The sequence below is a fragment of the Littorina saxatilis genome, linkage group LG7 (assembly GCF_037325665.1).
Source record: "Littorina saxatilis isolate snail1 linkage group LG7, US_GU_Lsax_2.0, whole genome shotgun sequence".
NCBI lineage: Eukaryota > Metazoa > Mollusca > Gastropoda > Littorinimorpha > Littorinidae > Littorina > Littorina saxatilis.
Genome location: NC_090251.1, coordinates 46,349,941 through 46,373,001, shown reverse-complemented (window position 1 = coordinate 46,373,001; position 23,061 = coordinate 46,349,941). Strand labels below are relative to the sequence as shown.

Here is a 23,061-nt window from a genome sequence, read left to right as displayed (position 1 = left end):
TTGATTGATTTTTCCGTTCTCCCAGGTCAACCTGCTAGAGACGCCAGTAAATACAGCACCCTATACTCTGACATGTAAAATTAACTTCATGCTTCTCCGCTAATTTCAAGCGGTACAATTATCTTGAGGGTGAAAATCATGGGGGGATACACCTGTTCAAAGTTCTATCAGCAGCACCGCTCGGGATAGTCACATACATGTCATGTCACGTGAGTATAGGGTGCTGTATTTACTGGCGTGTGAAACGAGACGTCTTTTTATCAGATTGGGTTTCAGTTTCGCTGTAAATGAGACAAGAAATATTGTTGAATGAAACATATGGTGAGTCAAAGAGAATTATTTCTGTACAACAGTAACTTAAAAGCACTTGTCGGATAGCTAGATTTCTGAGGTTGATTTGGTGACTGACATAGAATCTACATGTCTCTCTTGTTGTTGATGATCTGTAATGGTCTGTGACATCCTGAACTCAGGCCAAAATGAGTTCGGCTCATTCTATCCCTGACATGATGCCTTGAGTTTCCTTGTATGGCAAGGAAACCGATTTTTTTTTTTACATATTTAGAGTTTTTTGTAATGTATTATTGATATAAGCAGATTCGCGATCGTCCATTATGATTTTTCATGGTGTTTCATAATTTTTATGTAATTGTAAGACAGTTTCAAGTGAGCTATATTTCGCGGCTGTATTTACTGTGCAAACAACTCTAAATATGGCAAAAGTGTCACGTGATAATCAACCGTTTGGTTTCGGCGCTCACTGGAGCAGACGATTTTTTCTGTAACCAGTTGACAGTGATGAAACTGGTCATATATTACGGTCTCCTTCCGGCAGCAGTCCCAAAATTTCAACTTGTTTTGACCTTAGAACGATGTCTTTATCATAACTGTGAAGAACAGAACGGAGATCACTGTCGAAGTCAGCCAATCTGCAATCATTTTCGTCTCGCGAACACTGATCTCAAATTTAGATCAGTGCTCGCAAAAAACATATGGGAGATAACTCTGTATTTTTGTTTTGATAGATTCGCGTAGGACTGTAGCGTCCGGTCAGAGAGACAACTGGCAATAGCCGTGGAGCGATGCTTATCAGAATGGGTCTGTGAGTGTTGCTGTTTTGCCAGTTCCACGAAAAGAAATTAGAAATACGCCTCAGGAATATTGTTGTCTTGTCTAGTCAGAAGTGAGACTATAAAGTGGCAAGGTGTTTTTTTAGCGAGAGACCCAGAGAGAAAAAGATTCAGACAAGCAGACAGACAGAACAAATAACAGACGGCAGGAATGGCCAACTGTAAGAAATTTCAATCTACTTCTTTTTCTGTATACTGAGGAAATCCCTATACAGGGCAACTATCCTCACTCGGGTATGTAACTTCAAGAAATTCATTAGCTCGCCACAAATTTCACTAGCCCGGTTCATATACCACACACTAGAATTGTGACGGTCATGAACACACAAAGTAGCAGTGATACGAGACAACCAGGTTGTGGCCAGCAATGAACACATGTATGCAGGTAAAGGTAGGATGTCAGCTTGGCTTCTGCCAAATTAACTTCACATTAAATGCTCCTCAGCCAATTTCAAGAGGTACAATTATCAAGAGGGAGAAAAACATGTCAAGATCTTACTATTAAAGCAGATTTGTGATGAAATTTGATAGATTTTAACCCAAAATTGTAGAGATGGTCAAAGGTATATATATATATACATATCACCATGCGTCAACTGAAGTTAATGGTGGTTGGGGGCATGTAAGATCATGTGCTTGTGGTGAGACAGTTTGACTAGTACTAGTTAGTAGGACATTGTTGATGATGACGAATAAGACAATGCTTTGTTAATGTTAAAATGTGTTCATCAAACATTGCTGTGGAGTAAGATTAAGATCTTCAGAGGTTGAGTGCGTCTCAACATGTGTACCTAATTTGACAAGTGACACATTTTATTAGTCTGATCTTATGTTTTATCTCTCATGCTTCTATTTAAAAGTAAGACAGGCTTATAATAATGTTCACTTTTCTTTGCAGAAGCTTGTTACTTGAACCCACAGAGCTCTAAGCATCCTGTCCAGAGAAGATGCCTGAAAGTTGCAGCATTCTTTTGCAATGATTCTTGGAAGTTGGATACACAAGTCAGAGAACGGGTCACTCTAACTGGAGCTTAGCGTCTAAGCTGGCATATCTTCACAAAACCAACAAAAATGATGCGTGAAGAGGAAGAGGAGGAAACTCTCTTTGACCAAGAAGGGTTGCTAGGCAGCGGCCGGAAGTCAACATGGGACTTGGAATGGGTGAAACGCTTCACCAAGACACTGGCTCTCTCGCTGGCTTTCTTTGCTCTGGTGAGTGCCAAATATAACAGTCAATCTTCTCCACAATGACCCCCCCAGGGATTGACCAAAGGAGGTCGTTATAGGCAGGCGGGGGCCGACGGCCACAATGGCTTAGTGGATAAGACATCGGCCTCTTGATCGGAAGGTTGTGAGTTTAAATCCAAGTCGCTACCGCCTGGTTGGTTAAGGGTGGAGATTTTTCTGATCTCCCAGGTCATCTCATGTGCAGACCTACTAGTGCCTTATCCCCCTCCGTGTGTTCATGCAAGCACAAGACCAAGTGCGCACGGAAAAGACCCTGTAATCCATGTCAGAGTTCGGTGGGTTATGGAAACACAAATATATCCAGCATGCTTCCTCCGAAAGCGGCGTATGGCTGCCTGAATGGCGGGGTAAAATTGGTCATACACGTAAATACCCACTCGTGTAAAAATATGAGTGAACGTGGGAGTTTCAGCCCATGAACGAATAATAATAAGAAAAAGCAGAATAGACAGGCGGTCGCTGTTGAAAAGTTAATTGAATAGAAAAAACACCTTGTCAGGGATCGTTTGGGGTAGTCGTTGTGGGCAGGTGGTCATCATCAAACAGTGATTGCAAAGGCTGGTTCACCTGTACTTTTGTTTTAAGTGTGTGTGTACCATTAACCTGTTGGCTGCCAGCAAATCTTTGCACATGTGTACACAAAGCATTCCCTGTATTTACGTGAATTGACAACTTTTAGTGTGCCCTTGATGTATGAATGAATTCACCATACACGCATACATTGGTTGTTTGTTGTTTTTCTGCTTCATCTTTGTTGTATATATTGAATGGTTTATTGCCCGCTAAAGCAAGTTATCCATGACGTCAGCTGACATCCTTTGTACTATGTCACAGTACTTTTGATACATTCACCAGTCTTTCTTTTAATATATATTGAAAGTTATGAATTCATGTACTTACCCTACTCAAAAGTCTACTCTCTGTAAGATCTGATAAAGAAAGGGAAGTAAGCGCTCTAATGCATACGACATGAGTAATAGAGTAAGTGAGGGTTATTCAGAACCTTGCTCCTGGCATTGAAATGAACAAGCGACTTTTATCCTCAAATTACTTCTTTATTTATCAGATCTCTAAACAGCGCTCTGCCTCATTTGTTTAAGATACTCTCTGTAAGTGTAGCACACAATGTATGTATTTCAACCTACTGTCTGTAACGCAGGGGCTATGCGTCTCCATCCCTGGCGCTACCTTACTGGATCTGGAGGAGCGCACACACACCACAACGGAACACATCTCCTTCATCTTCACGGGGCGCTCCCTGGGCTATCTCTTGGGGTCAGTTGTGGGCGGAGTGCTCTTCGTCTACTTTGACCAGCAGATCCTGCTCTTCTACACCCTGGTGTTGACCGGAATGGCCACCATTGCCGTCCCCTGGTGCACCGCTCTGGTGGCGCTGGCCTCCATGATTGCCGTGCAGGGTCTGGCACTGGGCGTGCTTGATACAGGTCTGTGGCTTCTTCTTCTTCTTCGTTCATGGGCTGAAACTCCCACGTTCACGCATGCTTTTGGACGAGTGGGTTTTTACGTGTATGACAGTTTTTAACCCCGCCCTTCAGGCAGCCATATGCCGCTTTCGGGGGAATGTCTATGTCAATTTAGGGTGTACAGGTGAACCCCCATTTTAAGACCTCCCGCCCCTCCACCCCCATCCCCTGTTTCAGACTTTCTCCCTTTTAAAACCTTGATTTTTGTAATAGATTTTCTGTTGACAAACTTGTTGTGTTCTTGCATACAACAAAGTGTAAGACGATGACACAGCTCGTGTGTTCAAGTGGATCTTTTATTCCCGGTCTACATGTGTTCTCCTCATTTAACAATGGCCGCTATCTTCTCGGTTCTTTCGAGATCATACGAGATTGATTAACATGGATCTGGAAGTGGACTAGCATGGACACAACATTCCTCCCAAACTTTATAGAAAACCCAAACTACTGTATTTAAAATCAAATGCATAAGCCTATCCGAAGGATTATTTAAATCCTTCAACTTGCTGAAATTCCCTTTTTTTTATCATCTCAAGACTTTAGCACATTTTATGTTCATCATTTGCATAATTAGCACATTTTATGTTCATCATTTGCATAATTAATAATCACAAAATGTGGTCAACAAATGTGTATTATCTTGCATCATGACATAATATCAGCAGAGTGTATCTCACTGTTAGTGTTATTATTTCTTCCATTTTCCTCTCTCCACCATGGGAAGAATATTCTGTGTGGGGAGTTCGAATAAACTTCACTCTGAACACAATAATACATGTATATATCTCGTAAACGTGTGTGTGTGTGTGTGTGTGTGTGTGTGTGTGTGTGTGTGTGTGTGTGTGTGTGTGTGTGTGTGTGTGTGTGTGTGTGTGTGTGTGAGGAAACAAAACAATGCAAATCTGCAAATTAAGAGTTCCATGAAATAGAGTTTGTTTTTCACGTTCGTGGGAGTGGCATAACAAACAGCACCAAAATATAACACAATCTCACACATAAAAGAACACGCAAGACTTGCTAACGTTGTCCAGATCAGGTGAGCCTTATGGGCCTTTCTCAGACCTGATCCAGCTTCTAATATTCAAATCAAACAGGTGAACCTTATGGGCCTTGCTCAGACCTGCGTGATATCTACACAGACTTTCTTATCACTTTCTGGAGATAGGCAGGCGATGTCGCATAATCAGGGTGACTGGGCCTGTGAGCACTTCGATAGTCAATGCCTTATCTCTCATAATCTTCCAAGTATGTTGGAGCATGGCGTTGACGTTGGGGCCGAACAGGCGGAGAGGCATCGGGACGATCAGGTTGAGCAGGGGTCATGGCCGGCTGACTGTGCCTCGGCGACGTGTTGGGTACCCGTGCAGTAGTTGGAGTGTGGAACATGGCAGTAGGTCTCCTGGGTGAGTGTGCAGGTGAGACTGGTCGATTGGTCGGACTATTGGGCTGCACCGGCAATTTTCTGGTCTGTGAAGTATAGGGGAATGCCTGAGCTTCAGCCTCGCCGTCTTCCTCTTCATCGTCGTCTTCTTTCTCTTCAACGTCGTTGTTAACAGTGTGATCGCCCTGGATCGGTTTGAAATGTGACGAATTTTGCACAATGGAGTGATTTCCTCGTTGAGCAGTCAGCATGCTGCCCTTCTTCTTAATGACTACGTAAGGAAGGGGGGAGTATGGTGTGGACAGTTTGTTCAGTTTCTTTTGTTTCACCAGAACATGGTCACCAGGATTGATGTCGCAGAGTTGCGTGTGGCGTTTTCTGTCAGTGAATTCTGTCATCTTCCTTTTGCTCAGGAAATCGTTGTGAATCATCCGCGTGTGTACGGGGATGGGGTCGAGAGGAAGAGAGCAATCTGGCAGTCCAATGTTCATCTTGCGTTTTGTAAGTGCTTCAAAAGGGGAAACACCTGTGGAGCTGTGGGGAGTCCCTCGGTATTGGCGAAGGAATGTGGGAAGTTGTGTCTTCCAGTTTAGGTTGGCTGCCGTAGACGAGCGGATGTTTTGATCCAACATGCGCATGAACCGTTCGGCCTCGCCATTGGCTTCAGGCCACAGCGGGGTGATCTTGCGATGGTGAAACCCAAACTGTGTCGCGAAATGAGAGAATTCTTGTCCATGAAAAGGGGGCCCATTGTCAGTTTTCACTGTCTTTGGAATTCCCTGTCGTGAGAAGATTGTCTCCAATTTTCGGGTCACAATTTTTGCAGATGTGGACGAGATAATTTCAACTTCTGGGAATCTCGAGTATTCATCAATCACCACCAGTAGATAGTCACCGGAGGGGAATGGACCCGCGAAATCAAGTGCAAGTGCACTCCACGGCTCTGATGGGAGGGGAGTACTGATGATTGGTTCACGAGCTTTGGGTCCGGGGTAGGAGGCTTGACAGGGTATGCATGATTTGACAGTTTCCTCAACCATTGTGTCAATTCTCGGAAACCATACCTTCTCTCGGAGGCATTGTTTTGTTTTGACGATGCCTTGGTGTGCTTGGTGAGCAATGTTGATGACCTTTTGACGAAGAGTTTTCGGGATGACTAGTCGATGACCTCTCAGGATGAGCCCATCATGCATGGAGAGTTCTTCACTAAAACGAGCGAAATCAGACACGTCACCATCTTGCCACTGTCCGGTTTGAATCGCTCGCATCACCTTCTGAAGCTGGTCATCTCGTTGCGTTTCAATTCTGACTTCATGTTTAGTCATCGCCACAGGGACTGCGTTTTCGGCCACGTAGTTGATGTATTCTTCACCTTTGTTTTCACGTTGGGGTGTCGACTGTGGGTGTCGACTGATGTAATCAGCTGGATTGAGGTCATCGCGTCCCGGGGCATAGGTGAGAGACATTTCATATGGCATGAGGCGTAATCTCCACCTCTCGATGCGAGCTGTCGTTGGCTTTTGGCTGTTCACGATCCCGAGAAGTGGTTTGTGGTCTGTAACTACGGTGAAAGAGGATCCATACAGGTAGAGGTGAAAATGTTCCACTCCGTACACCACAGCCAGCATCTCTCGATCGGTTTGTGAATAGCGCTGTTCTGTGGGAGTGAGAGCTCGGCTGGCATAGCAGATTATCTTTCCTTCCTGTGTTAGAATCGCACCAAGACCAACTGGACTTGCATCCACAAGGATTTTTGTTGGTTTTCTTTGGTCAAAGTAGCTCATGACTTTGGCGTTGGTGAGGGTTTCTTTCAGACAGTTGAAAGCCTGTTGTTCCTTTTCGGACCATTCCCATGGAGCGTCTTTCTTTGTCAGGTTTCTCAGTGGCTCTGTGATCGTTGCGTAGTTTGCGATGAATCGAGCCACGTACTGCGTCATTCCAAGAAGGGATCTCACTTCGCTGACGTTTGTTGGTGGTGGACTGTTGATGATCGTTGACACCTTGTCTGGACTTGCTGCCACGCCTTTCTTGCCAAAGATGTGACCAAAAAATGTAAGCTCTGAGACTGAGAACACACACTTTTCCCTGTTGAGCTTTGCCCCGTGATTTTGAAGTTGCTGGAGTGTTGCTTGAAGAGCCACGTCGTGTTCTGCTTGTGTCTTCCCATGTATGATGATGTCGTCGCTGAGGTTCTTTGCACCTGGGATGTCAGCTAACAGCTCAGCTATGGCGTTTTGGAAGATTTCTGCGGCAGCGTTTACCCCAAACAGCAGTCTTTTATATCGTCGAAGACCGACATGGGTTGAAAACGTAGTGATGTATCTGCTTTCCGGGTCGAGCTCCAATTGATGATAGGCATTGGACATGTCTAACTTGCTGAAGACTGTGGACCCGTTGAGGTCAGCGATAAGGTCATCGAGGGTTGGCATATTGTGTTTCTCTCTCTTGATAGCTTTATTGGCCTCTCTCATGTCGATGCAGAGCCTCACACCCTGTTTCTTGGGCACAACTACCACAGGGCTTACCCATGGTGTAGGACCCTCAATCTTTTCAATGATGTCCAGCTTTTCGAGTCTGTTCAGTTCTGCCTCGACGTCTTTTCGTACGTGGAAAGGTATACGCCTGTGTCGTTGGGCCACAGGTCTGACAGACTGGTCAATGTGCAGCTTGATGCTGATGTCCTTGATTTTCCCCACGCCGTTGCTGAACAGAGTGTGAAATTTGTCATCAGGGCTTAGTGCAAAAGTGAAATGGACTAGGCCAAGGGTTTCGGCCATGTCAAGGCTCATGAGGTTGTTGGCCTTATTCACTTTATTGTTGTTGACCACGTAAAACTTGGCTGGAATACGCTGGTCGTTGTAGTTGACATCAGTGGTCACAAAACCTATGATGGGTAGGGGCACATCTGAACCATATGCGAAGATCAGAGGGCATGGGCCATACAAGGGCGCTTTGGGACATACCTTCTTGTAGGTGTCAAATGTCATGAGACTCACTGACGCTCCAGTGTCAATAAGTAAGGGGACTGGTTTGTTGAAAATGTGCACCTCCACTGACAGAGATTTTGACTTGGGGTTTGAGATACTGAAAACGACTTCATCGCTTGAGTAGTAGGGATTGTCGTAGTCTTCATCCACTGTGGATTCATCATCAATCTGCGTAGAATGAAAGATTTGTCTTACCTTGGATGATGAACATCCTTGGACCAGTTGTCCTAGTATCTCTCTATCCACATCATGGGAATCACAACGATGTGCGATCGTTTTCAAACGCGTAATGTATGCATCAATTGTTTCTGATGGTTGCTGAATAGTGCCTCGAAACTTGAACGTGTCGTATGCAACGTTTTGTTTTGGTGTGAAATAGTCAGTCAGACTCTTTTTCGCAACTTGATAGGTGTTTGGAGTGTTATCAGCGCCTGTGACAGCATCCACGCCTTTTTGATCATCGGAGAAGTTGTCAAAAATTTCATACACTTCGTCACCTGCGTAATGAAGGAGTAGTGCTTTCTTGCGATCATCGGCCGTTACATCCAAACCGCACAACATATTTTCGAGTTTGTCGATCCATTTCTTCCAACGGATCCCTGCACTGCCTTCTTCCCCTTGGACTACAAACGCTGGGAATGATGGAAGAGACATCCTCGTCGCCAGTCGTTGTGTTCTTGCATACAACAAAGTGTAAGTAGATGACACAGCTCGTGTGTTCAAGTGGATCTTTTATTCCCGGTCTACATGTGTTCTCCTCATTTAACAATGGCCGCTATCTTCTCGGTTCTTTCGAGATCATACGAGATTGATTAACATGGATCTGGAAGTGGACTAGCATGGACACAACAAAACTCTGTACATTTACCTCCATTTTAAGACTACTGTCGGTTTTACCCGATTTTCTCAGCTATTTTGGAGGTCTGAAAGTGTAAAACTAAAAGGGGGTTCAAATGTGCAGTGTTTTTTCTTTTATTTGTTAACTAGCATTTTGGGCCCGGCTTCGCCCAGGAGTTTCTCACTTCGACTCTATATAAAAATGAGACAGTGTAAATGTATTACCAACAACACACTCTGTTTGCTGAAACATAACTTTGATTTGAGTTATCTCCCTTCCTTAGGAACGTTCTGGATACTTGAGAAGCAGGTCTAACATTGACTCTTTATATTCTGTAAAGACTGATCAGGCATGCCTGCAAGAGAAGAGTTACCTCCCTTAAATTTATAACAAAGTAAGAGTTACCTCCCTTTGCTACTAGACATTTCCTGAACTATCCGGTTGATTTTCTCTTCTTCCGATTGTTTCTCCTCATAGGAGCAATAGAAAATCTGTAATATGACTGACATTATGTGCTTACTACATGTGAACACCAGGCACTGAACTGGCCTTGCACTATATAGGCTGTATTCAATAAATGGGAGGTCCATAATCTGAGAAAGGAAACAATAAATCAAGAAACTAAAACCCAGGTGCACATCTGCGGCTCCTAGGGAGTGTGCATGCACAACATCTTGTTCCTGCCTCTTGCCATCTCGGAGGTATGGCGACCACAGACAGACACACACACACACACACTTACATCCATTTTTATATACAAGTTCGTGTAATTCTTTCGAGTGTTTTATCTGTACGAGGGCATGAGAATTCTCTTCAGTTTTGCAATCGTGCTGAAACGCCGCGGCTTCGTGCTTTGATCTGAATACTCCGGAATATGATGTGAACCTGCTGAGGGATGCAGACGCGGCTTGTGCTTTGATGTGTTGTAGACGAAATGTAGCCGTTTTAGTAGACATGCAGTGATGACATCGAGATTGCTATAATTCTTTTTTCTTTTAGGGGGTAAGGAAGGGGTTGGTGTGGTGGTGATGGGGGATGATGGGGGTGCTGGGGATGGTGGTTGGGTTGGTGTTGATGATGTAGGGCTAGTGGGAGTGGTAGTTGTGGAGTCGGCGGTGGTGGTGGGAATGGGGGTGGTGGTGGTGGGGGGGTCGGATCTGGGGATTGAAAGGGGGGGGGGGGGGGGCAAGTTTACTTTTTTTTTAGAAGAGCCAAGCCACAACTAAAAGTTTCTCTCTTCGGGGGGGGGGGGGGGGGGTTGGGGAGGAGGCGGCGGTGATGGTCAGGTGCACATCTTCACAGTCACAGGAGTGCACATGCACGACATCGTCTTCCTGCCCCCTCCCTTCTCGGAGCTTTGGCGATCACAGACAGACAGACACACACAGACAGACAGACACTCTCTTCTATATATATATGAGCCTGAGCCAAAACGTGCTTGCCAAAATGGGACATTTGGGGTTGAAAACCAAACTGGAAATAATACTGTCTAATCTTTACACACTAATTGACTTTGTATATTGTAACTATTTCCATAATCAAAAAGATAACTTGGGCTTTACTTTTTGCGAAAAAACAAAAAAACGCATCAACATAGCTGTGTGTCAACTATAACGCGAGACACAGCATTTTCATAAGTATCTTTATAAGTTCTTAACTGATTTGCTTCAAATTTACTCAGCAAGTAAGATTTACATCCCAAAAGAGATTCATTGAGGAACTTCTAAAATGGACCTTGTATTTTGAAAAATAAGACACCCATCACTGTGTCCTGAGTTACAGTTGACACACTCCAGTCACAAGAAATCCTGTAAAAAAATTAAAAACAGAGAAGATGTTTCAAAAACTAGAATATTTTATTAAAACCATCATTTGCAACTCAAACAAACCTCAAAATCATATGAAAAAGAAAGCAAAGTAGAAAAACTAGTCCCTGCTGTGTCAACTGTAACGGGGTCAAGGAAGACATGAAAATGGCACTGTGTCTCATGTTCCGGTTGACACACAAAGTCAGGAACACACACTGTAATGTGACAAGAGAATAAGAAATGCCAAAATGCCAGGTGTTACATGCAGGAAGTGCAAAATAAGGATAAGATGTCTTCAAATGTACAAATTCATTGGAAAATGGATGGCAAGAATCTCAAAAACACAACAGAAAACTAACCAAAACATTCCCAAATAGTGGTATATTTACACCATCAGCTTATACAGAAAGTTCCTGCAGTTAATGTTCGTGAACATTACATTCCAGTCTGAACGAGTCAAAAGTCATTTTGCACTCAAAACTGGTTAAATAAAAATTAAAAATTAAAAGGCAAGTTCATGGAGAAAACAAGGTAAAATTACAAACGCCCAAGGGAAATGTCAATCTCATGAATATCCTCCACATCCACACATTAAGTGTCACTTGCACTCTCAAATAGTCATGCACATAATCAAAGAAACACATGGCACACTAGCACCCTACAAAGGTAAATACAAGACTTGATCAATCCCAAATTGGTAATCAGAGATTTAAAAAATTATGTGCACCTCTACCAATAAATACACACAAGCATTCAAAGTACCACAATGTACAAGACTAGAGAAAATCACAGATCAGCTTTCACACATAGCTTTAGCTGCCAATGCCTACATGTAAAATAATATGATAATGATAACTGCAAAGTTCGTAAAATTGGCTTCCCCCATCAAATAAATTAATCTACTCGGGCAATGCATGATCAGCAATCTTGCCAGACTGTCACTGTCAGAAGGGAGTCAGACCAAACCAGATGCAGACCTGTTTACACTAAACCCGAGGCAAGAGTACTTTCCCAAACGTTGAGTGTATTTTTCAAAAAGTTGGTGTACTTTGCAAGCAAAGCCATACGCGTGGGTGCAAACGTGTTTGTGTAAGAATAGCATGTCTTCTGTTCCTCGCCAAAGTTCGTTCATGGCAGACATCGTAGCGTTCAGGGTCCAGCTTTAGCCGTTGTCTGTACTCTTTGGATCGCTCGTTGTTCTGCTTGCGGACTCGTTCACCCTGGGGTGACAATCTGACTTGCAGTCGCAGACCTTACAATCACGAAAAAGAAATGAGGCTCAAGTACAAGACAAAAAAATATTTGCCCACAGCACATCTAGAATTTAATTACATGTTCAAGTGCGGTTTCTACAGCACTGACCCCTGTCTCTTCTACCTCTCCCAGATAAATGTAACATTTCACTTTTAAGAGCAACAATACCACTTCTAACATCAGTCCTAAGAACTAAGACTGTACTTGATTTCCTACAAAGAGATGTGTCTAAGTTGACACAATCACCATAAATTAATATGCTTTCATCTGCAGATTCATTTATTTACAAGGCTGGTAATTGAGGTAACTAAAAAACAAGTAACAAAGGACATAAAACAATACTGTGTCCTTCCCAAGAAAAGTTACGGTCGACATGCACTCCTCGTAAATCAAAGCTACAAACATTAAACAAAAACCACAACCCTAAACTCTCAATTCCAAAAATTAAAAGTAAAATGCAGACCTTAAATAGAAAAGAAAGGCATACGTATGTAAATGCATAGCTGTCCAAAAATACTTTGTGTCACTCGTAACCGAGACACAGTGAGAGTTACATGTCTTGCGTTACGATTGACGCAAGAAGATCCCCGAGTGGCCTTCTCGAAAAATATTTCACAACCAAACCAAGAACAAGTCGCTTAAGGCGAAAATACAACATTTAGTCAAGTAGCTGTCGAACTCACAGATTGAAACTGAACGCAATGCAATTTTTCAGCAAGACCGTATACTCGTAGCATCGTCAGTCCACCGCTCATGACAAAGGCAGGGAAATTGACAAGAAGAGCGGGGTAGTAGTTGCGCTAAGAAGGATAGCATGCACGCTTTTCTGTACCTCTCTTCGTTTTAACTTTCTGAGCGTGTTTTTAATCCAAACATATCATATCTATATGTTTTTGGAATCAGGAACCGACAAGGAATAAGATGAAAGTGTTTTTAAATTGATTTCCACAATTTAATTTTGATTATAATTTTTATATTTTTAATTTTCAGAGCTTGTTTTTAATCCAAATATAACATATTTATATGTTTTTAGAATCAGAAAATGATGAAGAATAAGATGAACGTAAATTTGGATCGTTTTATAAAAAAAATGTTGTTTTTACAATTTTCAGATTTTTAATGACCAAAGTCATTAATTAATTTTTAAGCCACCAAGCTGAAATGCAATACCGAAGTCCGGCCTTCGTCGAACATTGCTGGGCCAAAATTTCAATCAATTTGATTGAAAAATGAGGGTGTGACAGTGCAGCCTCAACTTTTACAAAAATCCGGATATGACGTCATCAAAGGTATTTATCGAAAAAAAGAAAAAAACGTTCGGGGATATCATTCCCAGGAACTCTCATGTAAAATTTCATAAAGATCGGTCCAGTAGTTTGGTCTGAATCGCTCTACACGCATGCACACACACATGCACGCACGCACACACTCACACACACACATACACCACGACCCTCGTTTCGATTCCCCCTCTATGTTAAAACATTTAGTCAAAACTTGACTAAATGTAAAAACAAGTCCGAAAACTCATACATTACTTGCTAATCCAAGCGGAACCATTGTTTGCTGTTGCTATTGCTAGCCGTGAAAATGTTCAGTCGATCGTAACAAAGACATCACAGAATATGGATCGATCGTAACGAAGACCCAAACTGTCCCTGTGTCTTAATTCAACAAAAAAACAACCAGCGTGCTTCAACGAACTTTTTCAGTCCAGACAAATGCTTAAAATATGAAAGGAAACATATTCTTTGCTACTAGCTATAACACAGCGAATAAGTAAATAACTTGAAGAATTTTGAGTCGATTGTAACTTTGTGGCGATCGTAACGCTCATCAAACAGGGGACATGAAACGAAAACTTACCTTCCCTGCGAAAGTCGGCCATCCCTGTAGCAAAATGGAGTCCAACTGCGTGCGTGTAACGTTTTTACTATATATAACAGCAGCCCCGATACTTCCGCGGTCATTTAAAATAAGTTATTGAATATTGAGCGATCGTAACAAAAAGACATGAAAATTGCATTCAACCTAAAAACGTCTCAAAACTACTTAAAATACTTTTATTTTAAATCAATTGTTTGCAAATCAAATAAAACTTTTGATTTACTGCTGCTTACAACTTTCGGTTGCGATAATGACGTTCGTAGATTCGAAAATCGAGGGACGTATCGTGAGTTCGCTGGAGACATCCCGCAGTGGGGCACTGCGGTTATGAAATTAAAGGCCCCTCCTGTTTTTGGAACCGCAGGAGCTTTCTAGTTTGCTGTTAGGTAGATTTTTGGTTCCTCTTTCCTGTCATGCTCTCTTTTTCTTCATGAATTATTTTCTTTTTTCTGCCTTCTTGCTCATTCACCTGTATTTTTTTCCAAAAATCTCTTCTCTTGCCGCTTGTCTCGCGATTCATGTATAGTTTAATCTGTTAGTGTTCTGATGTAAGTCCAGCAGTAGATAGGTTAAGCCTATTTTAACATACTGGAAACTGGTAATCTTCCAGTAGGTATTAATTTAGTTTTACTAAAGCCTGCTGGGACACAAGTAATGGGTTAGTGCATTTGTAAACAGGAATCGCTTGACAAGTGGCCCCCTTCATCCCCCCCTTCCTCGTCCTGATATGGCTCTGCGTAGTCGGCTGGACGTTAAGCAACAAATAAACAAACAAACAAATCGCTGGAGACACAGGGAGTTACGATCGATATGGATGTTTTTGACGTCAAATATTTTGCCAATAAACATCTTTTTTTTCGTAGACATCATCTTTTTGTGGTAATTTAGGGTACATTTATCAATATTATGGGCACTGTTTCTAACTTGCCGACGGAGATTTCTGGACCGCGGACGAACAAAACACCATGTACGGAATGTCCCACTTTTAAGTCGCCGGATTTGCTCGCTTCGGCTAACATTTTAATTTTTTTCATGTAGGTGTAATGCATGCAAGTTTCTGAAACTGTCTGTGCTATGCCAACGTGTAGTTGGGAAGTTAAGAGTAGAAATAATTAGTATTTAGTGTAGGAGGAGGGTTGGGGGTGGGTAGGGAGGGGGTGGGTATGGTTTACTTTGAGCAGGTCGGTTTCAGTTTTAATAAACAATTTTAGAGAATTGTGTATTTTATATTTGAGTCTTTCGTGTTTTAGACATTGATGCATTTAATAGTTTTAACGAGTTGCCTTTTGTTTTATCATTCTGGTGTTTATCTAGCTGTGCTGTGTATTTTATAAGAAGTTTTTAAAAGTTCGAAGTTATTTTTAGCATATAGGTTTGTTTGTTTTTTTTATGGTTAAACATGTATTACGTTATTATTAAGATTCATGCTTTGTTAGCACTAAGCAGTTGTTTTAATCAGTCTGGTTTTCTCTTGTTTTCATCTTATGAACATTTTAAATGTTAGACTAACTTATTGTTTTGTACAGAATAACAACTGTGTGAATGGTGCTATACTGAATGAAAGAGTGTGACATGAAGTTCTTGTACATCATTGTAAAGAGTGTGAATGACATTTTAGTTTAGATGTCAAGCGCTTAGAGCAGGCCTTTTTAACGAAAGTTTTTGATTTAGCGCTATATAAATGTTCTTCTTATTATTATTATTATTATTATTATGTCTTTAACATACATGCTTTCAAACTGTTCAGTGCTTTTTGCGAGTGAAAGTGCGGTTGATGAACAGGAATGCATGAACATGTCGGCTCTTTCGGCAGACCACATTTTGGCACAGGCTCATATACGACTTGTGTCTGTCTGTGTGTGTGTGTGTGTGTGTGTGTTCGCGATGCACGGCCAAAGTTCTCGATGGATCTGCTTCAAATTTGGTGGGCATATTCAGGTAGACCCCGGACACAACCTGGTCGATGAGAATTTTCAACACGTGCTCTCAGCGCGCAGCGCTAAACCGATTTTGGTTCCACCTCAGCTACCCGGGCCCCCATACCGACACACAAAAGCCGCTACACCACATCACAACGCCAAAGTTCTCGGTGGATCTTTTTCAAATTTGGACACCGTATTCAGCTACACCCCGGACACAATATCATCGATGAGATATTTCAACACGTGCTCTCAGCGCGCAGCGCTGAACCGATTTTGCTTTTTGTGTTCATTTCACCATTACAAGTAACTCTTCCTTATCTTCTCCAGTGTTTTGCGTTTATCTCCCTTCCTTCGTGTGGCTTCAATCCATATTCCCGTTTCTAAGTTACTATTTTTAGAATGTCACTGCGCTGTCCAGAACGCTTCCCTTGCACCCGTAAGTTGTTCTTACTGTCAAAGTGAAAAGGTCGAATCAATTTATAGCCACGCGAAAAATACACTGTCACCTATCTCTATATATTTATAGATATAGATATACATATATATATATACGGCTTCTGTGTGTGTGTGTGTGTGTGTGTGTGTGTGTGGGCAAAAACCTGTGGATTGTAGAGTTCTGTTTGTGATGGGGTCTAGCGGTTTTTATCTGTCTGTATGTTCTGGCATTTGAGAAGCCACAACAGATAATATAGGGCTAAGAAATAAGCTCTAAAATTCTCAAACCCGTTTGACAGGACTTCGCCTTCAAAGGTGATTGTGGTAAACCGCCACGCTGTCTGTCTCTGTCTCGCGATTCACCCCGGCGAAGCCGGGTATTCCTCTAGATTATTTATATGTATAGATGGTGGGACAATTTTAGATCTGGTTTTAAGTTTGTTTCTGGAGTTGTAAGTATGAGTGTGTTCTGGGGTGCTAGATTTTTTGTTTGTCTGAGTGAATAAAACTGCATCTATATGAGCAAATCCAAAAACAAAGAGACTGCCAACGTTCCAAAATTCAGAATAAAAAAACAAGAAAGGTAGGTTGTCGCTTGCGGCTTCGTGGCAGGCGGAAGAAAAAATCAGCCAGATAAGTTTTCGTTATTAATTGTTTGTCTGTGCACTTAAAAGACCGTTGGGTCGATATATTTGTGAATGTATTGTTTTGTCAATAACAAATGTTCCAACAACCTACCTTTCTTGTTTTTTGATTCTGCATCTATATACCGTACTTTCCGGGTCATAAGGCGCGACTTTTTTCCTCGAGTTTGACCCCTGCGTCTTGTATAACGAAGCGCCTAATCCGTGTATGAAATACGAAAAAAATCAAAGAGACCGCTTGAGTACCAGTCAAACAACTTGTGATAATGCATGTTTCAGCTACTAGGTACTGCCCTGCCTTTGATCTGGCCGCACACACAGATTTCCACTCTGTTAAACTCGGTCACTGACCGGTCACTGACCCCGGTGCAGGAAGTGTTTCCTCTCAGATATGACAGGGGAACCACCTCGCAAAAACTGGGTCATTGACCCCTGGGAAGAAGGTCATGTCTATAAACAAGGCCACCCAGCTATCACAATGCCTTTGATCTGGCCGCACACACAGAGCACACATATTTTCACTCAGTTAAAGTCGGTCACTGACCGGCCACTGACCCCGGTGCAGGAAGTGTTTCCTCTCTCAGATATGACAGGGGAACCACCTCTCATGGCAAAAACTGGGTCATTTTGGTGCGCCCTATCGGCCCCCTGCGTCCAATGGGTGACTGGATTACATTTTTTTTTTAAAAGAAGGGGGTGCGTCTTGTATAACGAAGCGCCTTGTCACCCGGAAAGTACGGTATGTATTCCTTGAAGTGGCCACCTTCTCAGTTTTGGTGTTAGCCTGAACAGTACAGTCTGAAGTTAGTAAGCTTCATGTGACATATTTCAACGTTGTCTTCTTGGCTGTGGCTTTTCAATGTGTTCATGTGTGAATGAGAAATTGTGTGTGTGTGTGTGTGTGTGTGTGTACGCAGGTACAGGCAGCTTTTCTGCCACAGTGTTTTCATGTGGGGACTGTATCAGTGTGTGTTCTTGCCAGGATGTTATTGTTAATTTACTTACACTCAGACCTCTGCTGTATTGTGCAGGGGGCAACATGTTCTGCATCAAGATCTGGAACAAGTCCAGCGCGCCCTACTTGCAGGCTCTCCACTTCTCCTTCGCTGTTGGTGCATTTCTTGCCCCCCTGTTAGCTCGCCCCTTCCTCGTTGGCCAAGGAGCTTTGGGCCCCAACAGCACCGTTTTCTCCGCCAGCCATTACCCGGTCAACGTTCAACCCATAGTGCCCGCTTTCTCTGATCCAGGGGGTTCTCAAAACAATGATCGACATGCACGCAGTGCTGAAGCCTTGTGGTGGACAGAAAGATGGAATGACAGAGTGGTACGAGAGGTTGGTAACGAGACAGGCGACGGGGTAACACAGAGTCCAGAAGTTGCTGGGAGCGGCATGAACACTACAACGAGTGGGCTGAACAGTACTGATGCAGTGTCTGCACTAGAAACTACTACCGTCCCAAGACAAAGTAAACCGTCTGCAAGTGATGGCAAGCATTTGAACAAAGAGTATGCTAATGGAGTTAAAGCAAAAGAAACCCTGACGGAACACAAACAGGTCCCTGCCAGACTTGCTTGACATGACCTCATTTACATGATATACACACACCTGTGATTTGAACAATTATTATCTCACGGGTGTCTCTCTCACGTATGTAGGATAAAAATACTTTATCCTACATACATGTGTTAGTGGTACTGTTTGTGTGTGAGTGTGTGTGTGTGTGTGTGTGTGTGTGTGTCAGGGCCGGATTAGGCTAAGAGGAGGGGGGGGGGGGTTGCCAGTAGTGGTCCAGGGGGATGTTCCCCCTGGCGGGGTCAAGGGGCAGAGCGCCTTATGGGGGGTCAGGGGGCCCTGCCTGAAGCTGATGGGTAGGTCATATTCTGAGATAGGAAAATGGTCGCTCCTTGCATGAAACGGCATAAAATAAACAATACTAAAAAATGTTTTAAATAAGTGAGGTACATGTTTAGGCTAGGGGGGAGGGGGGGGAGTTACGCAACCCCCATAGTCCGGCCCTGGTGTGTGTGTGTGTGTGTGTGTGTGTGTGTGTGTGTGTGTGTGTGTGTGTGTGTGCTAACAATGATGACAATAACATCAGGTATAAATGCAGTGCATACGTGAAGTTTCGAACTGTCACACACAAACTCACAAAAATGTACTCACAGATGAGTAAGAACGATACACACACACACAAACACACACACACACACAGAAATGCACTCTCACTGGCGGTTTGCATTTGAATAACGACATCCAATAAAGTCTATCAATTAGGTTATTCCTTTCTAAGCTCTCTGTCTCTGACGGATTGCATTTGAATAATGACATCCGACGGGCGCAGATGGCTAGTGGTAAGACGCCGGCCTTCCAAGCGAGAGGTCGTGGGTTCGAATCCCGGCCGCTGCCGCCTGGTGGGTTAAAGGTGAAGATTTTTTCGATCTCCCAGATCACCTTATGTGCCGACCTGCTAGTGCATCTGTGTGTACACGCAAGCACAAGACCAAGTGCGCACGGTAAATATCCTGTAATCTATGTCAGAGTCCGTTGGGTCATGGAAACACGAAAATACCCAGCATGCTTCCTCCGAAAGCGGCGTATGGCTGCTTTAATGGCGGGGTAAAAACAGTTATACACGTAAAAATCCACTCGTGCAATAACCACGAGTGAACGTGGGAGTGTCAGCCCATGAACGCAGAAGAAGAAGAAGAAGAATAATGACTACCAATAAAGTCTACCAATTACGTAATTCCTTTCTAAGCTTTCTGTCGGTGCGTCCCGCTAGCGCTACGTGTCATTTGTGCTACGTATCGTTTGCGCTATTTTCTGTAGTGCTATCGACACAAATTGCCAAAAACAGTAGTGCTATCGGCACGTAGTGCTATTGCCACAATTCACACATGCCATTATCACTACGTCTCAATAGAACTACGTGTCGTTATCACTATTTTTGAAAAACCAATGTACTGTAGCGCTACGTGTCGATAGCGCTACGTGTCGATAGCACTATGCTAGGCCTACTACATGTTCAAACGGCAGACACTTTCCTTTGTGTGTGCGTGTGAGTGTGTATATATACTGTCTGCATGGCTGTCTGACGGATCTGTATGTCTGTCTGTCTGTCTCTCTCTCTGTGTCTCTGTCTCTCTCTCTGTCTGTCTCTCTGTCTCTGTCTCTGTCTCTGTCTCTTTTTTTTTTTCCACCACGTATTTATTTCATGATTGTTGTTGGTGTGTTTTTACATTTAGTCAAGTTTTGACTAAATGTTTTAACATTGAGGGGGGAATCGAGACGAGGGTCGTGGTGTATGTGTGTGTGTGTGTGTGTGTAGAGCGATTCAGACTAAACTACTGGGCTGATCTTTATGAAATTTGACATGAGAGTTCCTGGGTATGATATCCCCAGAGTTTTTTTCTTTTTTTCGATAAATACCTTTGATGACGTCATATCCGGCTTTTTGTAAAAGTTGAGGCGGCACTGTCACACCCTCATTTTTCAATTAAATTGATTGAAATTTTGGCATATTAATCTTCGACGAAGGCCGGGGTTTGGTATTGCATTTCAGCTTGGTGGCTTAAAAACTAATGAGTGATTTTGGTCATTAAAAATCGGAAACTTGTAATTAAAATTATTTTTTTATTAAACGATCCAAAAACAATTTCATCTTATTCTTCATCATTTTCTGATTCCAAAAACATATACATATGTTATATTTGGATTAAAAACAATCTTTGAAAATTAAAAATATAAAAAATTATGATCAAAATTAAATTTCCGAAAACGATTCAAAAACTATTTCATCTTATTCCTTGTTGGTTCCTGATTCCAAAAACATATAGATATGATATGTTTGGATTAAAAACACGCTCAGAAAGTTAAAACGAAGAGAGGTACAGTAAAGCGTGCTATGAAGCACAGCGCAACCGCTGCCGCGCCAAACAGGCTCGTCACTTTCACTGCCTTTTGCACTAGCGGCGGACAACGTTCAGTTTCATTCTGTGAGTTCCACAGCTTGACTAAATGTAGTAATTTCGCCTTACGCGACTTGTTTGTTTTGTTTTTTCTTTGTTCTTCCCCCATCCCCCGTGGTTTGTTTTTGAGTCTGTGGCCTTAGTACAGTATAATAAACCATTCTGAGTTCTCTCTCTTTCTCTCTCTCTCTCTCTCTCTTCATTACACACACACACACACACACATACGCACAAACGCATACGTACACACGGTATCGTACACACAAACTCGCACACAGAAAAACATCCGTGGATGTATATACGGTATCATGCGAGAGAGAGAGAGAGAGAGAGAGAGAGAGAGAACTCAGAATGGTTTATTATATTAAGGCCAGAGAGAGAGAGAGAGAGAAATCAGAATGGTTTATTATATTAAGGCCAGAGAGAGAGAGGACTCAGAACTCAGAATGGTTTATTTTATTAAGGCCAGAGAGAGAGAGAGAGAGAGAGACTGAGAGAGAGAACTCAGAACTCAGAACTTTATTGCATAAGGATAAAGGTTTTAGGCTTAGCCGAATCGTCCAACCTGTCCTTGAAACATACTACAGAGAATAATTGTAAACGAAAGCAAAGACTGCGCACATACACACACACCCTCGTATACACACACACACTTACACACAAGCTCACACACACTTACACACACACACACACACACACACACATGCACACACACACATGCACACATATACACACACACATGCTCGCGAGCGTGCGCTCGCTTACCTACACACATGCACATGCTATCATTTCATACCTAAAAGGAACAGTATCTAATCAAAGTATTAAACTAGTAAAACATCAAAATAATGATCGAGTATAAACATAAAAAACAAAGCACTTAAGAGCATTGCATGCATTATCCGAGTACACAATGGAAACTAGACATCAGGGGCAGTTTATAGTGTGATCAAATGTGTGTGCAACTGCCTTTTAAAGGCCTTTAATGATGCGGATCGTTTGATTTCTATTGGCAAATAATTCCACAGAGATGATCCTGAAAAAAGAGAGAGAGAGAGAGAGAGAGAGCCGCGGGGGTGGGGGTGGGGTGGGGCAGAGAGAGAGAGACAGAGTGAGTGAGTGAGCAAGAGAGAGAGAGAGAGAGAGAGGGGGGCAGAGAGAGTGAGCGAGCGAGTGAGCAAGAGAGAGAGAGAGAAACACACACACACACACGCACATACTGAAACAGACACACACACGCACACATACACAGACATACATATACACACACAAACCAGAAGGAGTGATAGCGAGAGAAAAAATGAGAAAGAGAAAGTCGTCAGTAAGTAGTGGTATTGACACGTAGCGATAATGACACGTAGCGCTAAAAGATGTAGTGCTGTCGACACGTAGTGATAAAGAACGAATGATAGCGACTCATAGACAAATTATTTGTACCACTAATCAACGTAGCGATAGCGGTATGTAGCACAAATGACACGTAGGACAAATGACACGTAGCACAAATGACATGTAGCGCCAGCGATACGCACCCGTTGTAATCCAACTCTTCATTTGTTTCAGGAAAGCACGTCCTTACAAATGAACATTACAACTCTCTGATACAAAGACATAGTGTACAGGAACATTCCGATAATTGAGTGGGACAGGATTAAACAAATTCCCATGGCTGCAGTGAGGAAATACACGGTTTTTCTGGCATTGACTTTAATAGCTTTCACACAGCCAGTATATGAGAGATAATGGTCTTCTTGGTGACCTTCATGCCCAAGCAGGTGGAGCTGGTTGCCAGCAGGACAATGTGTCACTGAACAATATCAGAGACTTCGGAGTGCAGGACCAGGGCAAATAACCTCATGACAATTCCAAGAATATATTATCTTGATACGCAAGCTCAAGAGTAAGTTGTAGATAAGCTTTGCCATGATATTTATGCTGATGCAGTTTAAAAGTGTGCGTGTGTGAGAGAGAGAGAGGATTGCACAAGATCTCCTTCAGGGACAACTACACCAACAACAAATACACGGTCATTTTTATCTGTTTGACTTCTTTAAACAATTATACATGGAGTAAA

The 23,061-nt window shown here is 42.7% G+C and overlaps 1 protein-coding gene across 6 annotated transcripts; it reads left to right on the top strand.

Annotated features, from left to right (window-relative positions):
• The first annotated feature begins 225 nt into the window (after positions 1 to 225).
• Positions 226 to 23,061, top strand: LOC138971616 (sodium-dependent glucose transporter 1-like). 6 transcript variants are annotated; one of them, XM_070344389.1, is made up of 5 exons: positions 226 to 321; positions 2,029 to 2,342; positions 3,538 to 3,823; positions 18,050 to 18,484; positions 22,551 to 23,061. In XM_070344389.1, exons 2-5 carry the CDS (start codon positions 2,202 to 2,204, stop codon positions 22,625 to 22,627), a joined length of 939 nt encoding a protein of 312 aa, XP_070200490.1. In that variant the 5' UTR covers positions 226 to 321; positions 2,029 to 2,201; the 3' UTR covers positions 22,628 to 23,061. The 6 variants fall into 6 exon arrangements, with proteins under 6 accessions (XP_070200490.1, XP_070200489.1, XP_070200491.1 ...); XM_070344388.1 differs by having other exon boundaries at positions 18,050 to 18,505; XM_070344390.1 differs by having other exon boundaries at positions 18,050 to 18,524.

Coding starts and splice junctions, on each gene's coding strand:
- LOC138971616 (XM_070344385.1), top strand. CDS start 2,202: ATGATGCGTGAAGAGGAAGAGGAGGAAACTCTCTTTGACCAAGAAGGG. Junction 2,343..3,537: donor CGCTGGCTTTCTTTGCTCTG/GTGAGTGCCAAA, acceptor TCTGTAACGCAG/GGGCTATGCGTCTCCATCCC. Junction 18,574..22,550: donor CCCTGACGGAACACAAACAG/GTCCCTGCCAGA, acceptor CATTTGTTTCAG/GAAAGCACGTCCTTACAAAT.